Here is an 18,196-nt window from a genome sequence, read left to right on the forward strand (position 1 = left end):
AAGTGGAAACCCTGGAGACAGTGAGAGTGAGACATTTATGGTTTCAGATGTTCTGTGTCTAGTGTGTCGATATTACATTTCCACTCATATCCCACAACTTAAACTGCAATCCCCTCCACCTCATCCACTAACCCAAATACGCATTTCAAAGCCAGTAAACACGGCTCGCTTTTGAATCATAACAGACATTTTACTCCGCATTCTCTGTTTATTGCCTCTATAAATATGGAAAAGCTATGTTTAAATTCTCCAGTGATAGGATCTTCATTAATGTTGACAGTGATTATGGTAATTCTTGTACCAGGCATCATAAGATGCCCCCACTTCTCTTTCACAACCTCCTGAAATACATACACATGAAGCTACGCATAGATGAGATGAACTAGGAAATGCGAAAAGAACAAAAGTCAAAAGTCGACAATGGGTGCAGCTTTTTGAGGCAACAAGAGTTTCCCAGCAGGCATTTACAGAGCAGACAATGGGCCTCAAGGCCGTGTGACCACGAGGTGGGAGGTCAGACACAGACGCTTATTCCTACCCAACTATTGACAGGAAAAACAGACTTCACATGTCCCACAAATCTCTTCTGCAACCAACAGTAGCAGGAAACTCTTTGAAACAGCTGCCACAGGCTGCTTTTGGAAAATAGTTCATTAAAGATGACCCAGAACAAAAAGCTTGAGGCTGAAATGGTGTCAGAGTCTGGCTGGAAAAAATATGCTACTTGCTGTAACAGCGACTTCAAAAGGCCAAAACTGCACAAGGTCACAATTACAACATTACTGAGCACTTATTCATCTGCTTGTGCTAAGATGAGGATGTTGTCCACTTATTAAACAGACCCTGAATTGGTGTCTGTGTGTCTGCATGAGTGGAGATAATTACAAAAAAACAAGACAGATTATGTCCTGAGCACAAGTGATGCAGAAGTTGCATAAACAAGCCACAATGACAGCGGCTCTCGACTCAACTTGCGCCTGAGCCGAGGGACCGGGGCAAAGTCAACAAACAATGAATATTTATCTCCCGCCCTGTGTGTCCCCTTGATGTGTAAATAATGCAAGGCTCACTTCTGAGGAGTGAACTAATTAGGGTAGAAGTGCAGTTTTGAGAAATAATTACGCCTCACGCTTCCAGTTTGCACAACCCAGGTTCCCACGAGACGGGAATATATCAAAGAGCTTTGGTGAAAAATTCATTGGAGGAAGAGGAAGCAAGGTCAGGAGGGGGAAGGCTGAGAGAAGCAGGAAGAGAGGTTTTGTTCCCTCTACCTGTCTGCGGCGGACCCAGACTCCCCGGCTGAGGCAGGTGAAACACATTAGTTTACAAGGTAAAAGATTGTGTTTCACGAACTACTGTTTCAAGTTGCAGGTGCTGCTAACTGGCTGCCAGGGTTTTATTATTTATGGGGCGGTATGAATGATTCACGTGTCAAGTGGTTCCTGAGCGCTGTCGATTATGAGACCTTAAGTGATGGAAGATATTTGTCCAAGAGGTTAAGACTGAAGCCTGTACTCAGCAGTGCTAAATTAATCTTGTTGCTAAATTCCCAGAGCTTATATGATATATGCAGGACTGACAGGTGGGATAATTTAGATGTCTGAGCTTATGTTATGTAATCTGGTCTCCTTACATATAGAATTTAAATTTAAACCATTAGCTCGGCAATTTTTTTTTTTTTTTTCATATGTTGTGATTCTGAGACATCTGAAATTTCTGTGGTGACCCCAATATAAATGGAGAATGGATTTTATTTTTTTTTAGCTCAAAACAGGGGAAAAATACATATGAAAAATTCATAAGAAAAAAAAAGTATTTCCAGTAAAAATGTTCCACTTATTTTGAATAATTCACCGACCTCATTGGAACTACTTTCAACCAAAACAAAATCTGTACAAAAGCTGTTCAGGGAGAGGCCTGTGGATTATCCACATTTATCCAGAAATATATGCTACTGTCTTACAGTTTCCAAATGTGATTTGTCAGTGCTATGAGAAACGCAAACTGAAATTCCATTAACCTCCACCATGATGGTGTGGAGACATACTGTACACTTCAAAGGAACTGGCAGACAATACCAAAACTATTTGTGTGGATTGGGCTAGTTTAGAAATGTCTAGTCTATACTTTTGTAATTTGGGTGAACTGACTCCAAAAGAATAATCATAAGTGTTGTTGCATCATTGAATCATACTTTGACACTCCATATATAGACATCTTTAAAAGAAACTTGCTTGCGGAAGCCAAGCAGACATATCAGACATCAAAGTTAAGACATTTAGCTCAAGAGTAACAGAATATAGCAAAATAAATCTTTCATCCCACCACATTGTAATATCCAGAGTGAGAAGAAACTGTTCTGGTTACAGCTGAAGGGAAAAGCATCACCTGCGTCCCCGAGAGCAAACAATGGTTGCCATTTTCCCAACATCTAAAATGTTGAAGTAGCACAGGTTTTCATATGTCTCCCACTTAAAATGTCTCATACTTGCAGTTCTGCCAAGTCCTCTGCAGACAGACAGATGAGGAGAAGTCACTGCAGGAGCAAGTGATCTATTATTTGAGTACAATCCTATGCAGGCTGCGCACATATTTTGTCAGTTACCGACTGAGTTATTTTTAATAACCGGTAGATGGTCTGATTAATTAAGTGAGGAATGGTTTGCATTACAGATGAGTAATACAGTGCACGCTTGCTTCACTGAACACCACAAACCTCTGAGTTAAAAGGTTAAAACTCACATCATTAGCACAAACATTTCTTCCAAAACAGACCTTGCTCAAAAAATGTAACCTCCGAGTGCAACTAATGCAACAGTTGGCCTGTAAATGTTGAGCTCATCTGATCATAAAACCCAGAGCAGGGTGCGCCTCCTACAGGAAATAATCATTTCAAAATGATTGAATGTCTGATTAGATGCTGTTGACGAGTCGGGGTCAAGCACCGACTTCCAGCTCTCATTATACTTGGCCTCTGAGATTGAATGATTCCACTTTGCATCATCCATTTTTTACTGATGACAAAAAAAACTGGGATCACAATACAATTCCAAATATAACACTTCATCAACGAGCCAGAGCCAGAATCATATGCTGTTAAAAGAAATTACTCAGGCTTTGGCGCAGTATAAACAGCTAAACGGCACAAAGGAATTTTTGCAATGCTATAAAAGAGAGTCAACAGTAAAAGCCTTTGAAACGTACTGATTCCATTGACGTATAATAAATAAATAACCAAAACTAATCCAATCTGACCCATAATGCACTGTTTGTTTACAATGACATGATGGTTATCTAAGGTTACATTGAACTAATGCCTCAGCCAGGCCTTGTGTAATGTGAGGACAGTGGTTTGAGACTGAGACGAGTCAAAGGCTGGTACAGCTTGGGCTGGTTAGTAGAGTATTCCAACAGAAGCAGAAAAATACAAAGGCTCCAATTGCTTTGCCTCTCCAAAGGAGCAGGAAAGTCATCACTGAGCCTTCTCATATTCAGACGGAGAGGTTACATCCCTTCCAACCGCTGACTGCGAAACCTTCGAAAAACCGCACCCATGCAGGTCAGTAAGGACGTCCTCACCAATTCCCACAACTGCTTCAGCAAAGCATTAAACTCTCGGGGGCTTCTAACAAACTCCATGCACGTTGGAAAAATCCTACTTTCCCAAAAGTCCCTGCTCTATTTAAGAGACACTGTGTTGTACAGAGGAATCTGTCATCCTCTTAACTTTTTAAATGGATTACCGACCATCAAGAAAAAGCCAAGGCCTGCATCTGTGTTCTCCTGCTTGATCTAAAAACCGTATGGAAGATCCACATACAGCTGATGGATGCCCTGCTATGTAAGAGAAATTGTAAAGTAGGGACCTTGGTGATAAAACGCCACATTCAACGTAATTCATTTCTTACAACTTCAGAGATATACAGACAAAGACCATCATTATTTTACTTCATCTTCACTTCCTTTTCTACCTCTCCTTGTGGTTATTTCAACTGTTTAGATGGAACGTCATAGACTCTTGGCTCAAGATTTATTCATGGGGAGCTTAAAAACTGGTGGGTTCTGTGGGTCAAGGACACTGGTAGAAGTGCCATCTCGGCTCTGTCTATTAACAACAAAAGGAAACACAACTAAATAATTAAGACAAGGTCAAACTGATCTCTTCCGTAGAGCTTCTTTAACACGTGTACAATCGCAACTGGCTCGATCTGTCAAACAAATGCCTGCAGAGTAATTCATCTTCCAACCGCAGTCATCAGGCCCGGCAAAGTGCAAGCGCGCTCTGGAGACAGGAATTTGAGCGTGCCGGAGATGGGAATGTGCCCGGGAAAAAGCAGACAAAGCTGGATGTCAGCCAAACCTCAATGCACTGTGGAAGAGAGAAGTCAGGATACGATCATATCCCCCTCAAGTCCCCCCAAAATCTACTGGAGTCCCATGGAAAGTAAAAAAAAAAGAGCAAAGAGTGAGTAAGAGAAAGAGACAGACAAAACAAAACAAAACAGGAGAGTCTGCAAACGATCACAAAGCACCTTGGCCTTATGTAACCAGCAAGGGGAGAAAGAGGAGAGACAATGTCGGACAAGTGGTTTTAATAAAGGGGATCACTGTCCTCTCGGCGGACTACTTCACTAACTGTTAAAAGATTGTTTGTCTACAGCAGACCCCTTCAAGCCCCCAGCAAACCCTTGCCAAGCAAGGTTCCCTCTGAGTATTTCTGGTGGGACGTAAAAACCAACAGAACGAATAACCCACCAGGTCATCTGGACCAGTGCATTGTTTCACAGAGGTTCTGGGCTTGTCGACATCTCTGCACACAAGAGAGTGGAAACAAATCGTGATGGATTGCCATTTTTAATGGTCCTGTATCCGGCCATGAGCAGTGCAAACTCAGGTTCTTCTTCACTATAAACAGCCATAACTCTTTTCCTATTATTCCTACCTGGAAGAGCTAGATGGAAAGTTTAATTAGACCATGTGCAAGATCAGAGCAGAGCTAATCGAGGCGAGACAAGATTTAGTTCTCCTTGAAGCTGGAGCACAATTCAAAGCCATCATTGAAATTACCATAGCCTATTAAACGCAGCGAGTTCTGTATCCCTGGATTAAAAGGTTAGAGGAACATCAAAACAAGCATTTTCTCCTTCTTGTGAGATGAAAGGTAAAAAACAAAATAATTAGCCTATTTGTGAAAAGTATGCTTTGAAGAGTTAAGGAAAGAAATGTATTTAGTTTTTTATCAGTTGTCTGTCTTTTTTAAGGACTTCTTAAAAAATAGAAGGAGACCATAACTGGAGTCAGCCGTCTATCGATACCGATGTTGGTGCCACTGGCTCTGCGTGAGTCTACGGCCTTATCACGCCGCTCTCTCCACAATTACCTCCAATTACGGCATTCGAACCACACAGACCATGGAAAGGAGAGAAACTGAGAAAAACAGTACTTTGAGTACGTCTCAAAATAGATCAAAACACAAAGATTTTTCACTGTTTCTGCTACTGACCTACAGATTTGACATTCTATACATAAAGTGAGCTGATTGTAAATGCTCAAGTATACCATTAAATATCTCTCATGGTATTACGATTTTTGAAGACACACCATTCCCCTGAAAGATTTTTTTTTAATTCGTTTTCCAACCACTTAGATTGCTGGAAAACATTTTACATTCAACATAGAGTAAGATAAGCTCATTTGCAGTTTTCAGATAACTATAAGACCTGCCTTGTGTTAAACTTGATGGCAAAGCATTTTTACAAAGGATAAGAGGTAAGGGGATGTTTTCCAGCCTGTAGAGAAGCATGTAATCCTTCAACTGATACGCAAGAATGGAAAATTCCCAAAATTGGAGATACAAGCTTTAGCTTTCATCCAGCAGCTGCAATTTAACACTTTGCTACAGTATAAACTTCCCAAGTGAAGTAGTCAGAGTTAGCACCACTTGGACCGCTTACAACACTGAAAACATAGCTTACAGGTTTATAAATCAATAATTTAACACAATGAGGGGGGTCATTCTTTAGCATACTTACTTGTACTTTCCATATAAGAATATAATTCATGGTTAAGATCTTACTGAGAGAAATAAATGTACATAAATAAGAAATTGAGTACTTCTTCAATCTCTGATGATGTCTAAAAAAGTAATGTTATTGTCTTCTTCTGATGCACATTTCATTTCATTTGTCTGGAGCCATAATAAATACATAAAAGACAGGATGATTGTTCCAAATGGCCCAGTAAGTAATGTCAGCAGGATTTTAACAGATAAAAACTAAATCTAAGTGATATACAGTAGATATGAGGCATCTTTCTCTGAGGCCAGTGTTGGTTTCCAAGACTTCTGGAAGGGCTATGAGAGGCTTTAAAGACTATTATGGCATCCATTTCATAGTCGCTGTCAACTAGTGATAAATGTATGAGATTTACAGGAGCTGAGGGGACCAAAAAGCATTAGTGAAGGATCTTCATTTGTATTTGGCCTAATTATTAAGAAGTCATATCAGTGATGATACTGACATCCCCCTTCCTTTTTCCTGCAGTAAGCTAATTCCTTCAAGATCCAAGTTAAACAATTAGCCCACTGTAATGATGTTTGGGATTGATTTTATTTTCAATTCATTAGATCTAGGTTTCCAGCGTGTTTAGGAGTTCAGATAGCATCAAAGGAAATGTGGTTCCCAGACTTGTTTTCTTGTTTGTTGGTGACAGGGTTAGGGGTCTGAAATATGTCCCCTTTTAGATATAGCATGTTCCTTTGGATGGTTGTATATTAGCATATTATTGAGAAACAATGTGCTGCAAATCACTAAATAATAAAAATCAGTTTTACATTTGAGTTTTGAACTAAAGTTAAATTGAACACATCACTGGCTGGCTAAGCTTGTAGTGAAATAAAAAAGAAAAAAAGAAACCTGGCCGAGGTGAGAATTGAAAAAAGATTATACTTAACTGCTGTTTACTCCATTTAAACAAGCATGAGTGGAGGAGTGGAGGACAGCGAGTGAGGAATGTAAGTACATGTGTATATGGTTGGGTTCTTGTGTGTGTGTGTGTGTGTGTGTGTGTGTGTGTGTGTGTATAAGGGGTGGTGTAGAAACCAGCTTTAATCCAAAACAGGACTTGGATTGTTGTGTGAAAAGCACCAGGCACCCCTTATAGCCCCTGTTTATGTGAAAGACCCCTGCAAACATTAATGATGAGAGGACTAACAGAGTGGGGGTGGGTACGATGTATGTGTGTGTGTGAACCGGGGTGAGGGGGGGGTCATGCAGTAGCCGAAACTTATGTCTGACCTGTGCTCCTGACTGCCACCCAAAGATCCTGTTGTTTAGATTCAGAAAAACATGGGAGCTTAAGTGATATTCATATTTAAACTCATTCATATGTATGTGAATATAAAAATCAGTTCTGATGCCATCATTTTGCGGCAACTTACTATGTAGTATTACAAAATTACGTACTGAAAATTAGATAAGATAGATATAAATGTCATATCTGTTAAGTATGGAGCAAGTAGTTAACTGAAACATAAAAATACAAACGGAAATAAAGAAAATTGTCCTGACACCACCAGTTTATTCATCTAGCTACTACCTATTTCTTGGTATAGTTGGCACATTTACTGCATTGTTTATCCATACAAACATAATAATCATAAATAATCATGCAAACGCATATGATAAAAACTTGCTTCATATACTTTGACTAGCCAAATGGCAAAAAGACACATTAGCAGCTAGCTGGTCAAAGAAAGTCAAACAGTTAACGTAATAGCAAGAGTTGTGGTCAACCAAATCATAACTAACAGCAGAGTGAATGCATTTAATAAGTGGACAGAAAACTACATCTTCATATGATATTGTTCTGCCAGTAGACTTGTTTGCTGATTCGTTAGTCATTACAATTTCAGAAGGAAACTGTCAACCTGCTTCTGATTTCTTTTAGTGGCTAAATTTATTAATGTGGTTTAATGTATATCATTACAGAGCTAATCAGGCTCTTCAAAATACTGTCACACCAACTCTGTTCCAAGAAATCATCCATGAAATAATATCTGTTTTTGCTTCGTTCTCATGAATGCTACTTTTTGGTACACCATACATCTGCCGTGGTCATTTAGGACTCAGCAGGAACCAGCTTGGCAAGAAAACCTGATCTGAAGACATTCTGAGGGGCAAAAGAAAGAAGGAAAAAAAAAATGACGGAGAAATGTTGATGAATTTAACATGAGGTGGCGTAAAAAAGACTTCTGCCAAATAACTTGACAATGAGGGACAGTTTCCCCCTGCTGAGGCCATGCATGGAAACAGACTGGAGGGCTCCGTGATAGCCCTGCCTCTCTTTTCTCTTTCTCACAGACAAATGTGATGAAAATGCAAACTGTGCACCAATCACACGGTGGGCTGTGACACGCTCATTCATATATGTGCAATAGTAAAACCCGCCCTTCCCCCGTTATACCGCGCACATACCCCGACACGCACTTCCACTCTACAAGGAGGTCTTACAAGGCTTCACATTTAACTCTCTCTTATTATCATGAAGATGGGCCTTTTAAAAGTACCATCCATCTTAATTAACAAGCCATTTGTATGCACTCCAGACCCCAAGACAAAATAGCATGGGAAGAAATCCTTTGGCCAAAGACGTATTCTGTGACTCTAAGACATCATTAGCGGATTAAAAAAAAAAACTTCAATGGCCTTCCCATGTTGCCTGCACATTTCTTTATCTCCGACTCTTCATGGTAATTCCCTGCTCCATCCATTCCATTTTACAGATGTGATCCAAAACTTTCTCCGTGGAGCTTCCCATTCCTTTAGAGTTCCACATAATTTGAGGCACTCTCTTCATGATTTACAGCGTGGCCTTAACATCAATACCTCACTGTCTGCAAAGCAAAAGCGACTGATGTATAGTATGCCATTCGGTGACTACTGAAATGAGTGAATATAATTTCTGCCTTCGGACGTCAAGCACGAGCAAACAAATGTCAGCCTCAATTTGATCTGTTTTCTCTCACCAGTCCCATGACTAAACTGCTCGCAATAAGAAGAGCTGCTGAAAGATGACTTTTAAGTGGCTAAGTTTTGGCAGATTTCTGGCTTTTCAAAATGGTCACTTCACTGTGTGATGTATAACTGTATGGGGGTCTTCCCATAGGGCTTGTGTCTGCAAAGAAAAAAGGAAATGTTTCAAAAACAGCCTTATGAGTAATTTGCCTTCACAGCCATCGCTTTTTTTTCTTTTTTTTCTTTTTGTCTGGTGGCACGCTTGAACGCTGCTGAATAGCCAAGAGACAATTCGTCTCAATTCCCCATTCAGGAAACCTACAGAGACTATTAATTGTCAACTCATAAAGGCTCCATAGACGCCCCATGAGAGAGGAAACAGCTCATATTCTAAGACTTTTTTTTCTTCTCACTCTCCTCCTCCCTTCTCTCCGTCTCTACTATCATCCATAACACCTTTAGGTTTCTCCAGGGTTTAGGGTCAGCGCGCGAGGTCAGAAGGTGATGATTTATTCCTCGGAGCAGTTGCATTGTGGGAGCCCTTAGTTACTCTGGGGTCAAAACCTCAGTTTACCACAAGGGTGTCATTTGTTAGGTGACCTTTCCTGCCGCTCTGACATGTATTTTGTGGATCAGGAGAAGAAAAGAAGAAGAGTGGGCAACTTCTGTACTTCATTTCTATCACTTCTTGTTTAAATAAATCCTCCAGACTTTTACCAATAAAAAAAAAAGAGACAGACCGCCCAGACAAGACTTGTGGGCATTTGGGAATTTGACAAAAAGAAATACTCAGACAACAAAAGAGCAATGCTGTCCTTTTCTCCTGACTTGGGAAGTGAAACCAGCAATCAGCAAACTCAAACAAAGGGCTCCTTAAAACAGTGAACACCAAAGTCCGACAAAGTTGGTGTTTACTAGCCAGGAAATTGTTTAGTCTAGAAGCAATAGCAACAACAAAAAAATCAAAAGTCATTATCAATATCTGTGGCAAACAATCTAGGGGTAGAACATAGGCGGTTTAACCCAAACTGACTCCACACCCAAGCAAACACACAAACAGAGCCTAACAAGTGACATTTTAATTCAACATTTACACAACATTTTAAACAATGCGTCCAGGCAAAGGTGCATGTTCAGAACGAAAATCTTTATGAGATATGTTTAGACTGAACAGTTTCAGATAACACACAGCCAAAGGGACAAGATCTTATCCTAAGCATGTACAATGGTATACAGTCAGATGTGCTTGTATTTTCCCCTTAGTGTTTCTGACAGTTTGAACAGGACATCAACTTTGAGATCTCATAACGAAAACAATATTTACCCACAAACAGTCAGTTCCACTTTCATGACTTTTTGTGGATTCAGGAAAAACATCCGTATGACCACAAACCCTGCCAGTATCACTACCATACGATCGGTCCAGAACGCTAGTCAAAAAATCAAAACATTGGTTTGACGGTTGTACGTCATCCACGGCGGGAGGGAGGGGAAAAAAAAAAGCTTTTAATTTCTAAGCTGGAGGACGTCTGGCCGCTGTCAGTCAGTGCAGAGAAGAAGATTTAAGAAGGCCTTTGCCGGGGTAAAAGGGCTTACAGTGTCACATATGATCTAGTCACCGACAGGAACAGTCACCACCTCCACCTCCACTGTCCGACAACCCCCACCACCGCCACATGCATGGACGAAACCAACCACTTGGCACGGCGGAGCAGAGACAGGGAGAAAGGGGGTGAGAGAGTGGAAAAGAGGAATGAGGGCAGCAATTGAGAGACCAGAAAAAGACAAGTGAAGCCCTAAAGTCAATTGAGCCTCTTGTCTCTCCTCTCTACTCCTTTTCTTTTGTTACCCCCCCCTCCTCTTACCCACCCCAGCCCTTTCTGTTGTGAACCCCCGCCCCCCTCCACACTTTTTCCCTCTCTCAGCTGTCTGGCTGGTTTTGTTCTACAGTGTCCCAAAGTGTAGACTGGTATGTAGGCCTTATACAGGCCTTTAACTAAATATCAGATATCAATGTTCCAAGGCTGATATGATCTCAACTATATAAAGTATTTAACATGTTTGTGTAAAAATTAAATCGACTCTCCTCAAACTCAGTGTTACCGACACTGTTAAAATATCTGTTAACTCACAAAAAATTTACAGATACAGTTTAAAGATTCCATGAACTGTCTGGAAACCTCCTTAAAAAATCTTTACAGGTGACTTAATGAAGACCCTACAGTCAGGCCAGTCACTCTATAAAGCTGTAGTAATGGTAAGGTCGCAATGACAATGCATGCATTGCAAAGTACAGCTGACGCTAATAGGAAAGCCATTAGTTTTGCAGGCATTTGGGTATAAACAGCATGATGATGGTGCTAGAACCAAATTTAATGGCAATCTATCTAATAGTTATCGAGATTTTTGACTTGCCAACAAAAATCATGTTCACCAAAGGCAGACCAAATTTAAAAGGATTTATTCATCTGAATGCCTGAACCAAATATCTTGGCAAGCCATCAAATAGTTTGTTGAGATATTTCAGATTTCAGTCTTAACCAAAGTACTTGACTGACTGACCCAAACACCAACAATGTCATCCCTACAGCCACAACCAATCAATAAAATCAATCAAAGCCACAGTTTTTTTTTTCATTAGATTAATCCTTTATTGTATTACTTCCCTCCTGCCCATCATGTTTAAACACAAACTGCATCACATCAAGGAAGTTATAGTATTTCATGGGACAGCTAGAGTTCCACAATGGTCTAGAGGCAGTTTGAGATGCTTCACAAAAATTCTTGAGGAATCCCTAAATAGAGCATTATAATGACAGACTGCAGCAGTATCATCAGCAATATCAGCCTACAATATGCACTGTCAGTCAAACTCACGGCCTTCTCCGATCCACATGCACATCCCTCTAGTCTCTCCCTTAATTCCTGTTTCTATTTTTCTACTGCAACCCAGAGCTCCTCTTTCATTTGAGATTCCTCTGACATGTAGCTCAGATTTCAAGTACATCCAGCTCCGGGCCACAACTGTTTATCTCTACCTGTTTAAACAATAGCTCAAGAAAAATAATGAAATACTTCTAGCAAAATAAATGCTACCGCATGCCTCCAATCTGTGAATTTTAGCACACCAGACTGTCACACAGCGAGAGGTTTATTTTCCATTACGGTGATATAATTTCCATCTGACATGAAGCTTGGTTCGTCAGTGGACCATTTCATTCTCGGCTCTCTTCACAGGGAAGGGTTTTGCTGCGCAGACATTCAAGTAGCCTGCTTCACATTCATACAGTTACCCAAATTCACACCTGGGAGCTGTTCAGTGGAAGCACAGCCATCTACTGTTGGCAACGAGAAGCTTTTCTTGAGCAGTTGTGGCTTGAATGAGTGGCTAAGTGCCTTTCTCAAGGGCACCTAAATGTTATTTATTGAGGTGTTTCTCATTCAAGTTGTTTGCCCCATGTTTTCCCAGCCCAAGAGATTCAAACTGTGGACTTTCTTGTTGCTCAAGCTGCTGTAGTTGTACAAGCATTTTATTTTTTTTATTTTTTGAACTCAGAGCTGATCTAAAATAATTAAAACGTGTGAAACTAGTAATAAATAAGCCTGTAATGTTTTATTTCTTGCCTCCGCATGGCATATTTTATGTTATTTTCATAGCAAATTAACTAAAACTGTGTAGCTAAAGAACCACAGTTCTCCAAAGGCAAGTCGCTAACTGGGAAGTTGTATATGTAGCAGTCTAGTTAGGAAGTATCTGAAAGTGTGAAATGTTATACCATGGGGTTTGGGATTTTTGAATGAAACCAGGCTAACTACCATCTTTACCTTAACCTAGCACTGGCCTAGTTTGAAACCGTGATTACGTTAGCTAAACTAGCTAGAGGGAGCTAGCCGTCCTTACTTCACTTTGCCTTTTCAAAGGGCTTTAGTCTCACATTACTTATCCGATATAAAATGGCTCTTTGTTTGTGTTCATAAAGCTTTGAAGCAAGGAAAAAAATAAGTTTCTGAGGAATGTTTTCATAGTTAAGACTCCTAACTGCCTTTCAGAGCGAGTCTTTCTAACCCTTTAGCTACTGCCTCTCTGCATGTCTCCACATTGTCTAGGAATGCCTTTGCATAGCACAGTAGCCCTAAGTCTTAGTAGGCCAAAAAAATCTCTTCGGACCAGATGGTTTGGCTGGACAGTGGAGGCTGTCCACAGAGGAAACACCAGAATTGGATCTTTTTCAGTTACGAGCCAAATGCAGCACCCTGTAATACTATGATTCAAACTCATTGGGCTGTGTGATGTTTAATTGAACCACAAGCTGTTAATCCAAGGAAAGAAAATCAACTAATCCAGATTAAGGTCAGCCAGACGGGGAATGGAATTGTCAAAAGCACTCCCTAGCATGCTGGGTAGCTTTTAAAGATCAGGCTCATTACTAGAAAGCCAAACATGCTCACGTGAAACAAACACCAAATGGACCGGAGGTTTTTTTTGTGGCAGCGTGAGAAGATTTTGACATAATCTCACATGAATGACACAACAATTTGTTTGTTTTTGGCTAAATTAAGGATCTAAATCAAGAAAAGATCAGTGTCAGAAATGTGTGAATGGACTGATTTATGAATGGAAACAGGAGAGTTGTTAGGTGCGAGGTAAGCAGACAGTAGGTTATTTGATCGCAGATGTTGGCATAAGTTTCATTGTTAAAACACTAATTCACTCTCTTATCTTTTGTAAATAGGCAAACACACTTTCTCACTCAGTACTTTCTCTTACAAACACACAGATCCAGACATTATTGGCATTTATCCATCTCTCTTTCACCACCACTCTTATCTTCTCTCTCTAAGGGAATGACCAACAACATATCTTTAAGAATTCAGCGTTGACGGGCAAAATTCGTAAATAGTTCTCCGTTGCTCTGGTGACAATCCCGTTCTCAGAGAAAATCAAAGATTATGTCACGTCTGTTCATGACATCAATGCAACAGCGGGACATTTGGTCGGGTTCACACTTTGTTCACTGAATAAAGTGTGAGAAAGTATAAATAGTGAATGCATTAATACAGCCATTCTTAGGCACTTAAAGGAGAAAAATCGGCTTCAAACAATAAATAAAATCCACAAAATGGGATGAAGGTCTAAATTAATAATCAGTAACACTTCAATCACCCTATTTAATGGTCCCAGCCTCCAATCCCTGGATTAGTATTTTCATTTCAATGATGATGGACAGTCAAACTGAGCCACTGGAAGTGGGCTATTTTTCACATATAATTAAAAATACACCGCCTTTACTCGTGTAATACCAATTAAATCAATGTGTTAATTTTTCTGGTCTTTTTTAGAGACTTTGCACTGCTTCGGGTACTGTTGATGTTGATGTAAAAACAAATATTCAAATATACAAATAAACTTAATTTTAGCATGAAAGTTGATTCTTGAGCTTTGAAATAATAGTTTGACACAACAATCCCAACCCAATGTCCTGAAATCTTTAACTGTAATACATGCTTTTTATCAATACATAGAATTGCCTTAGCAGTCATACACTCGTGTTATTGTTCATGTTATTAATGAATAAACCTACTGATTTACTGTGGTCCATTTTAGTTCAGTAATTCAGTAAGGGGGTATCATGCACCAGGTTTATGAATGTCCCGTGGCACTCTGAGGTGCTTTGGATTAATCCTTGAAAACTAACAAATGACATCAAGTGCTGGACTTTAATTCTTTTGCTCGTTGGTCCTCTCTGGTATGCAGTAATAGCCACAGAATGTAAACTATGTGGCGGTAAACCTACATGAATACAAAGGGATCATATGTTTGCAAGTCATTAAACATAAAACTTTTTGGTGCTTTGTGCATGTGCATGCAAAATTTCACTACAAGCTACAGCTGTTTGCAAAAGAATTTATTTAGCTGAGACATCTCTACATGTCTTCACATCTCTCTCAGGTAATAATTTTAAGACTTTAAGGCATGTCAACAGATGTGACTACTGCTTGATAATTTACGGTTGAAGACGGTCAAGCGGTGTTCCAGAGGCAGGCATGGATAATGCATAACGCACTCAAGTGATTTCAGGTGGGCTGGACACTAACATTTATCCACAGTGTCTCCGTTTTTCTTGGGTCAGCAGTGAAAAGAAGAGGGGGGGGCGACGACGACCAAATTTTGACTGAGCAGCTGTGTTTGGGGAAGGAAACTATTTATCAAAAACAGGGAGTGATATATGCTAGCCTCTCTGCGTTAACGTCATCTCTGTGTGTGTCGTCTCATCTGTGAACCGCTCTCATCTGCAACTGTTCTCAGAGATCCATCACAGACTCAAAAAAAGATACGCAGCCCTGAGAGGCCTCCGCAATTAATGCATCAGCAGCTGGGGAGACCATTAGCCACTCATGGGTGTCTGCTTCATCTCTTTTGTTTAAAAAAGTCCGAACAGCACGGGCAAATACGGGGACACTAATGAATGGTGTCTGTCATTGTGAGCGCGGACGCCTGGGTGGGACCCGGGGAAAGTTTTTAAGGGCACGATGTGAATTTTGGGTTAAAAATGTCAGGGAAGGGGGCTGAGGTAACGTCAAACAAACTGCGGAAAGCAGTTTGGAAAATCTTATTAAGATGTGTAATTTTTGCAGATGTTCATTATACTTTGGCCACGGTTAAGAAAATAAGTGGTATTACAGTTTTGCCATTTGTCTTTGGAGAATAGAACATTGGCTGAAGCCTTCACTATGAGCTATTTGAGGCCACTGTAACGTATGCAAGGCAATCAGACCCAAATGTGAACGTAATGCTGGCCTGATGAATACTGTGTACTTTGTGCGCTTTCAGGCTCGCTTCGGCAACTTTAAATCACTCGGTTAAATCACTGAATGGGTTAGTGTGTGTGTGGCCGATTACTACATTTCTGAGCCCAATTATCTGCATCGAAAACCAAATTCCCATCACTGACATTAATTCAAATCTTCGCAGACTGCAGGTAGGATCCGAGGCAGTGAATATGGTGAAATAGTGAGAGTGTGGGAGTCTGAGAACTGTCCACCTTATCTTAAAGAATTAAGATAACCCAGAAGTGAATCACTCAACATGGTCTAAACCTAATCTAAGCCCCAGCTGACGTATTCTGCATTATCTCACCTACACTCACACACACAGGCGTACTCACACACGTATAAAAACAAACACAGATTACAGATGCCATTTATTCTCTATAAGTCAAACTGAGGGCAGAGTAAAGTGTACGCACAGATGATAAAAACCTTTACCCCAAATACCCTGAATGTGGTTAAGTCTGCTTTTATGAGATACTGACAGAGATGAGATACAGTGTGTTTGCACCAAGCTGCCATGGCGTCCAAGAGAGTGACAGTGATCATTTTTTTTTCCTTTTTCTTGGGCAGAGTTCAACAAAGGTTGTAAATGTAATCCATCCAAAAAGGAGTGCAGTCCTCTTTGCAGCAGACTCCCCTCGATGTTGTTATTGGCAAAAGCCCTGGTGCTGGCAATTGAAAAGAGTGATGCTATTTTCTGTTAATCACTCTCCTCTTTCTGTCTTTTTTTTTTTCTTTTTGTTTGGTCTCGTTTCTCATCTATTCTTGAAATGTTATACAGTAAATATGTTGATTCTTTGGTCAATTGTGGGCTAGAAATCGAAGCCCTGTAATCAGTTTTCCAAACCTCTCTCCGCCTTCGCTCGGCCTGGCTGTTTATTTCTATCTTGATGACATTGTCCAAAGTTGGTTCATGCTTAAGTATGAAACATCAGTACTTTCAAATCCACTCTGCTGTATTATGGTTAAAAAACTATGTCAGAATAAGCCTGTGTTTTGTAAGGATTAAGTACAAAGCAGCATAAATTCAGAGTATAAAAATTAACTTTCTCTCCCAGCATGATCAAGATATGTGGTTGTCAAATGTAAGGGTACTACATCATTTTCCACACATTCCACATGTGTAACACAAGTGTATTTATGTTGCGCAGCACACTGCCCATAGCCTATGACATGAAAACGAATGGGATAATTAAACCACTATTGACACTAATTAAACGTTCTCCAGCATCCAGATTTAGAAGATAAACAGAGCAGAGCCAGATTTAGTTCAAACTGTAATCGACTGTGGCCATCATGTCTGTAAATCAGCTTTACAACCACTATATTTACAACCTAACCAATGCTACTCACCACTTAAAGCTATAAGCAATATAAGACATGCTATACGTGTGATTAACAGCAGAGAATAAAAAGGTTTAATGCTGCAATGCCACACTTCACTTAATAAGCAAATATTATTTGAAATTCACGGCAAGTCTGGAGACAACAGCTGGCTGATTTATCAAGCAGACCAAAGTTTATATTAGACAAAATAACCTACCAACTCATCCGTTTACTGTGATGTCAAGAGTCATTGAGTCAGAGTAAATGTGACAGTTATCAAATGCCGTCTTTCTCCATTTTAGTACGAGATGCTTCAAAGGAGGAAAAGCTTTTAGCAGACCACTTTTACAAATTACTTGGACGAAGCCTACGTGGAAAAAAATATGCTTCTGACTCAAGTAAGGAAGATCTGAGATGGCACCAAGAGTTTCCAAGTCAAACTTTACAGTACTTCTGCAATAGGAATAAAGAACACGTAGCACAGAAGAAAAAAAAAGATCCTGACAAAGAGCAGCTGGGGCTGAACCTCTACTAAATAAACCACTAACGCTGCAACAGTCCAGAGCACAGATATGTTTTCTCTCTGTTTTATTGTCTTGAGTATCAAGAATTTGAGTAAACCGACTCCTTCCAGTGCTTTTCCTTATTTGGCCTTTGCTTCTAAATTAGGAAAAAGCTGAACAAACAAGCAATCCCTGAGTCACAATGTGATCGAAACAATACCCAGTAGCACTGCTTAGTGTCAAATCACTTGAGGCCAAATCTGACCGAGGCGACACAAGGCTGAAGGAGGTCGTAAAGTTAGGTCAGCAGAAGAAGGGAAGGAACGAAATACAAGGGTGGGGATTGTTGGAATTCTCACAGCGCTGCCAGCACGGCTTCCTGTTATTTGTTTTGTAGTAAATGCTGACTCTCAGGGGGATATGACTGACCGTACTGCTGGACACAAGTCGCCGTCTGTCCTCTGACCGCTGTTATCTGCATGGCTTGGTGTGTGAGTGTGTATGGCCGCTCTGGTATGAATG

General features: G+C 40.3%; 1 protein-coding gene across 1 annotated transcript in view; it reads right to left on the bottom strand.

Annotated features, from left to right (window-relative positions):
• Positions 1 to 485: 485 nt before the first annotated feature.
• LOC109138414 (protocadherin Fat 4-like) overlaps positions 486 to 18,196 on the bottom strand; it is a 51,794-nt gene continuing 34,083 nt past the window's right edge. The window contains exon 2 of the mRNA XM_019258437.2: positions 486 to 542. Coding sequence (XP_019113982.2) covers positions 486 to 542 — 57 coding nt within the window. The remainder of the gene's footprint in view (positions 543 to 18,196) is intronic.

Source organism: Larimichthys crocea, chromosome I (assembly GCF_000972845.2).
Source record: "Larimichthys crocea isolate SSNF chromosome I, L_crocea_2.0, whole genome shotgun sequence".
NCBI classification, from domain to species: Eukaryota; Metazoa; Chordata; class Actinopteri; family Sciaenidae; genus Larimichthys; species Larimichthys crocea.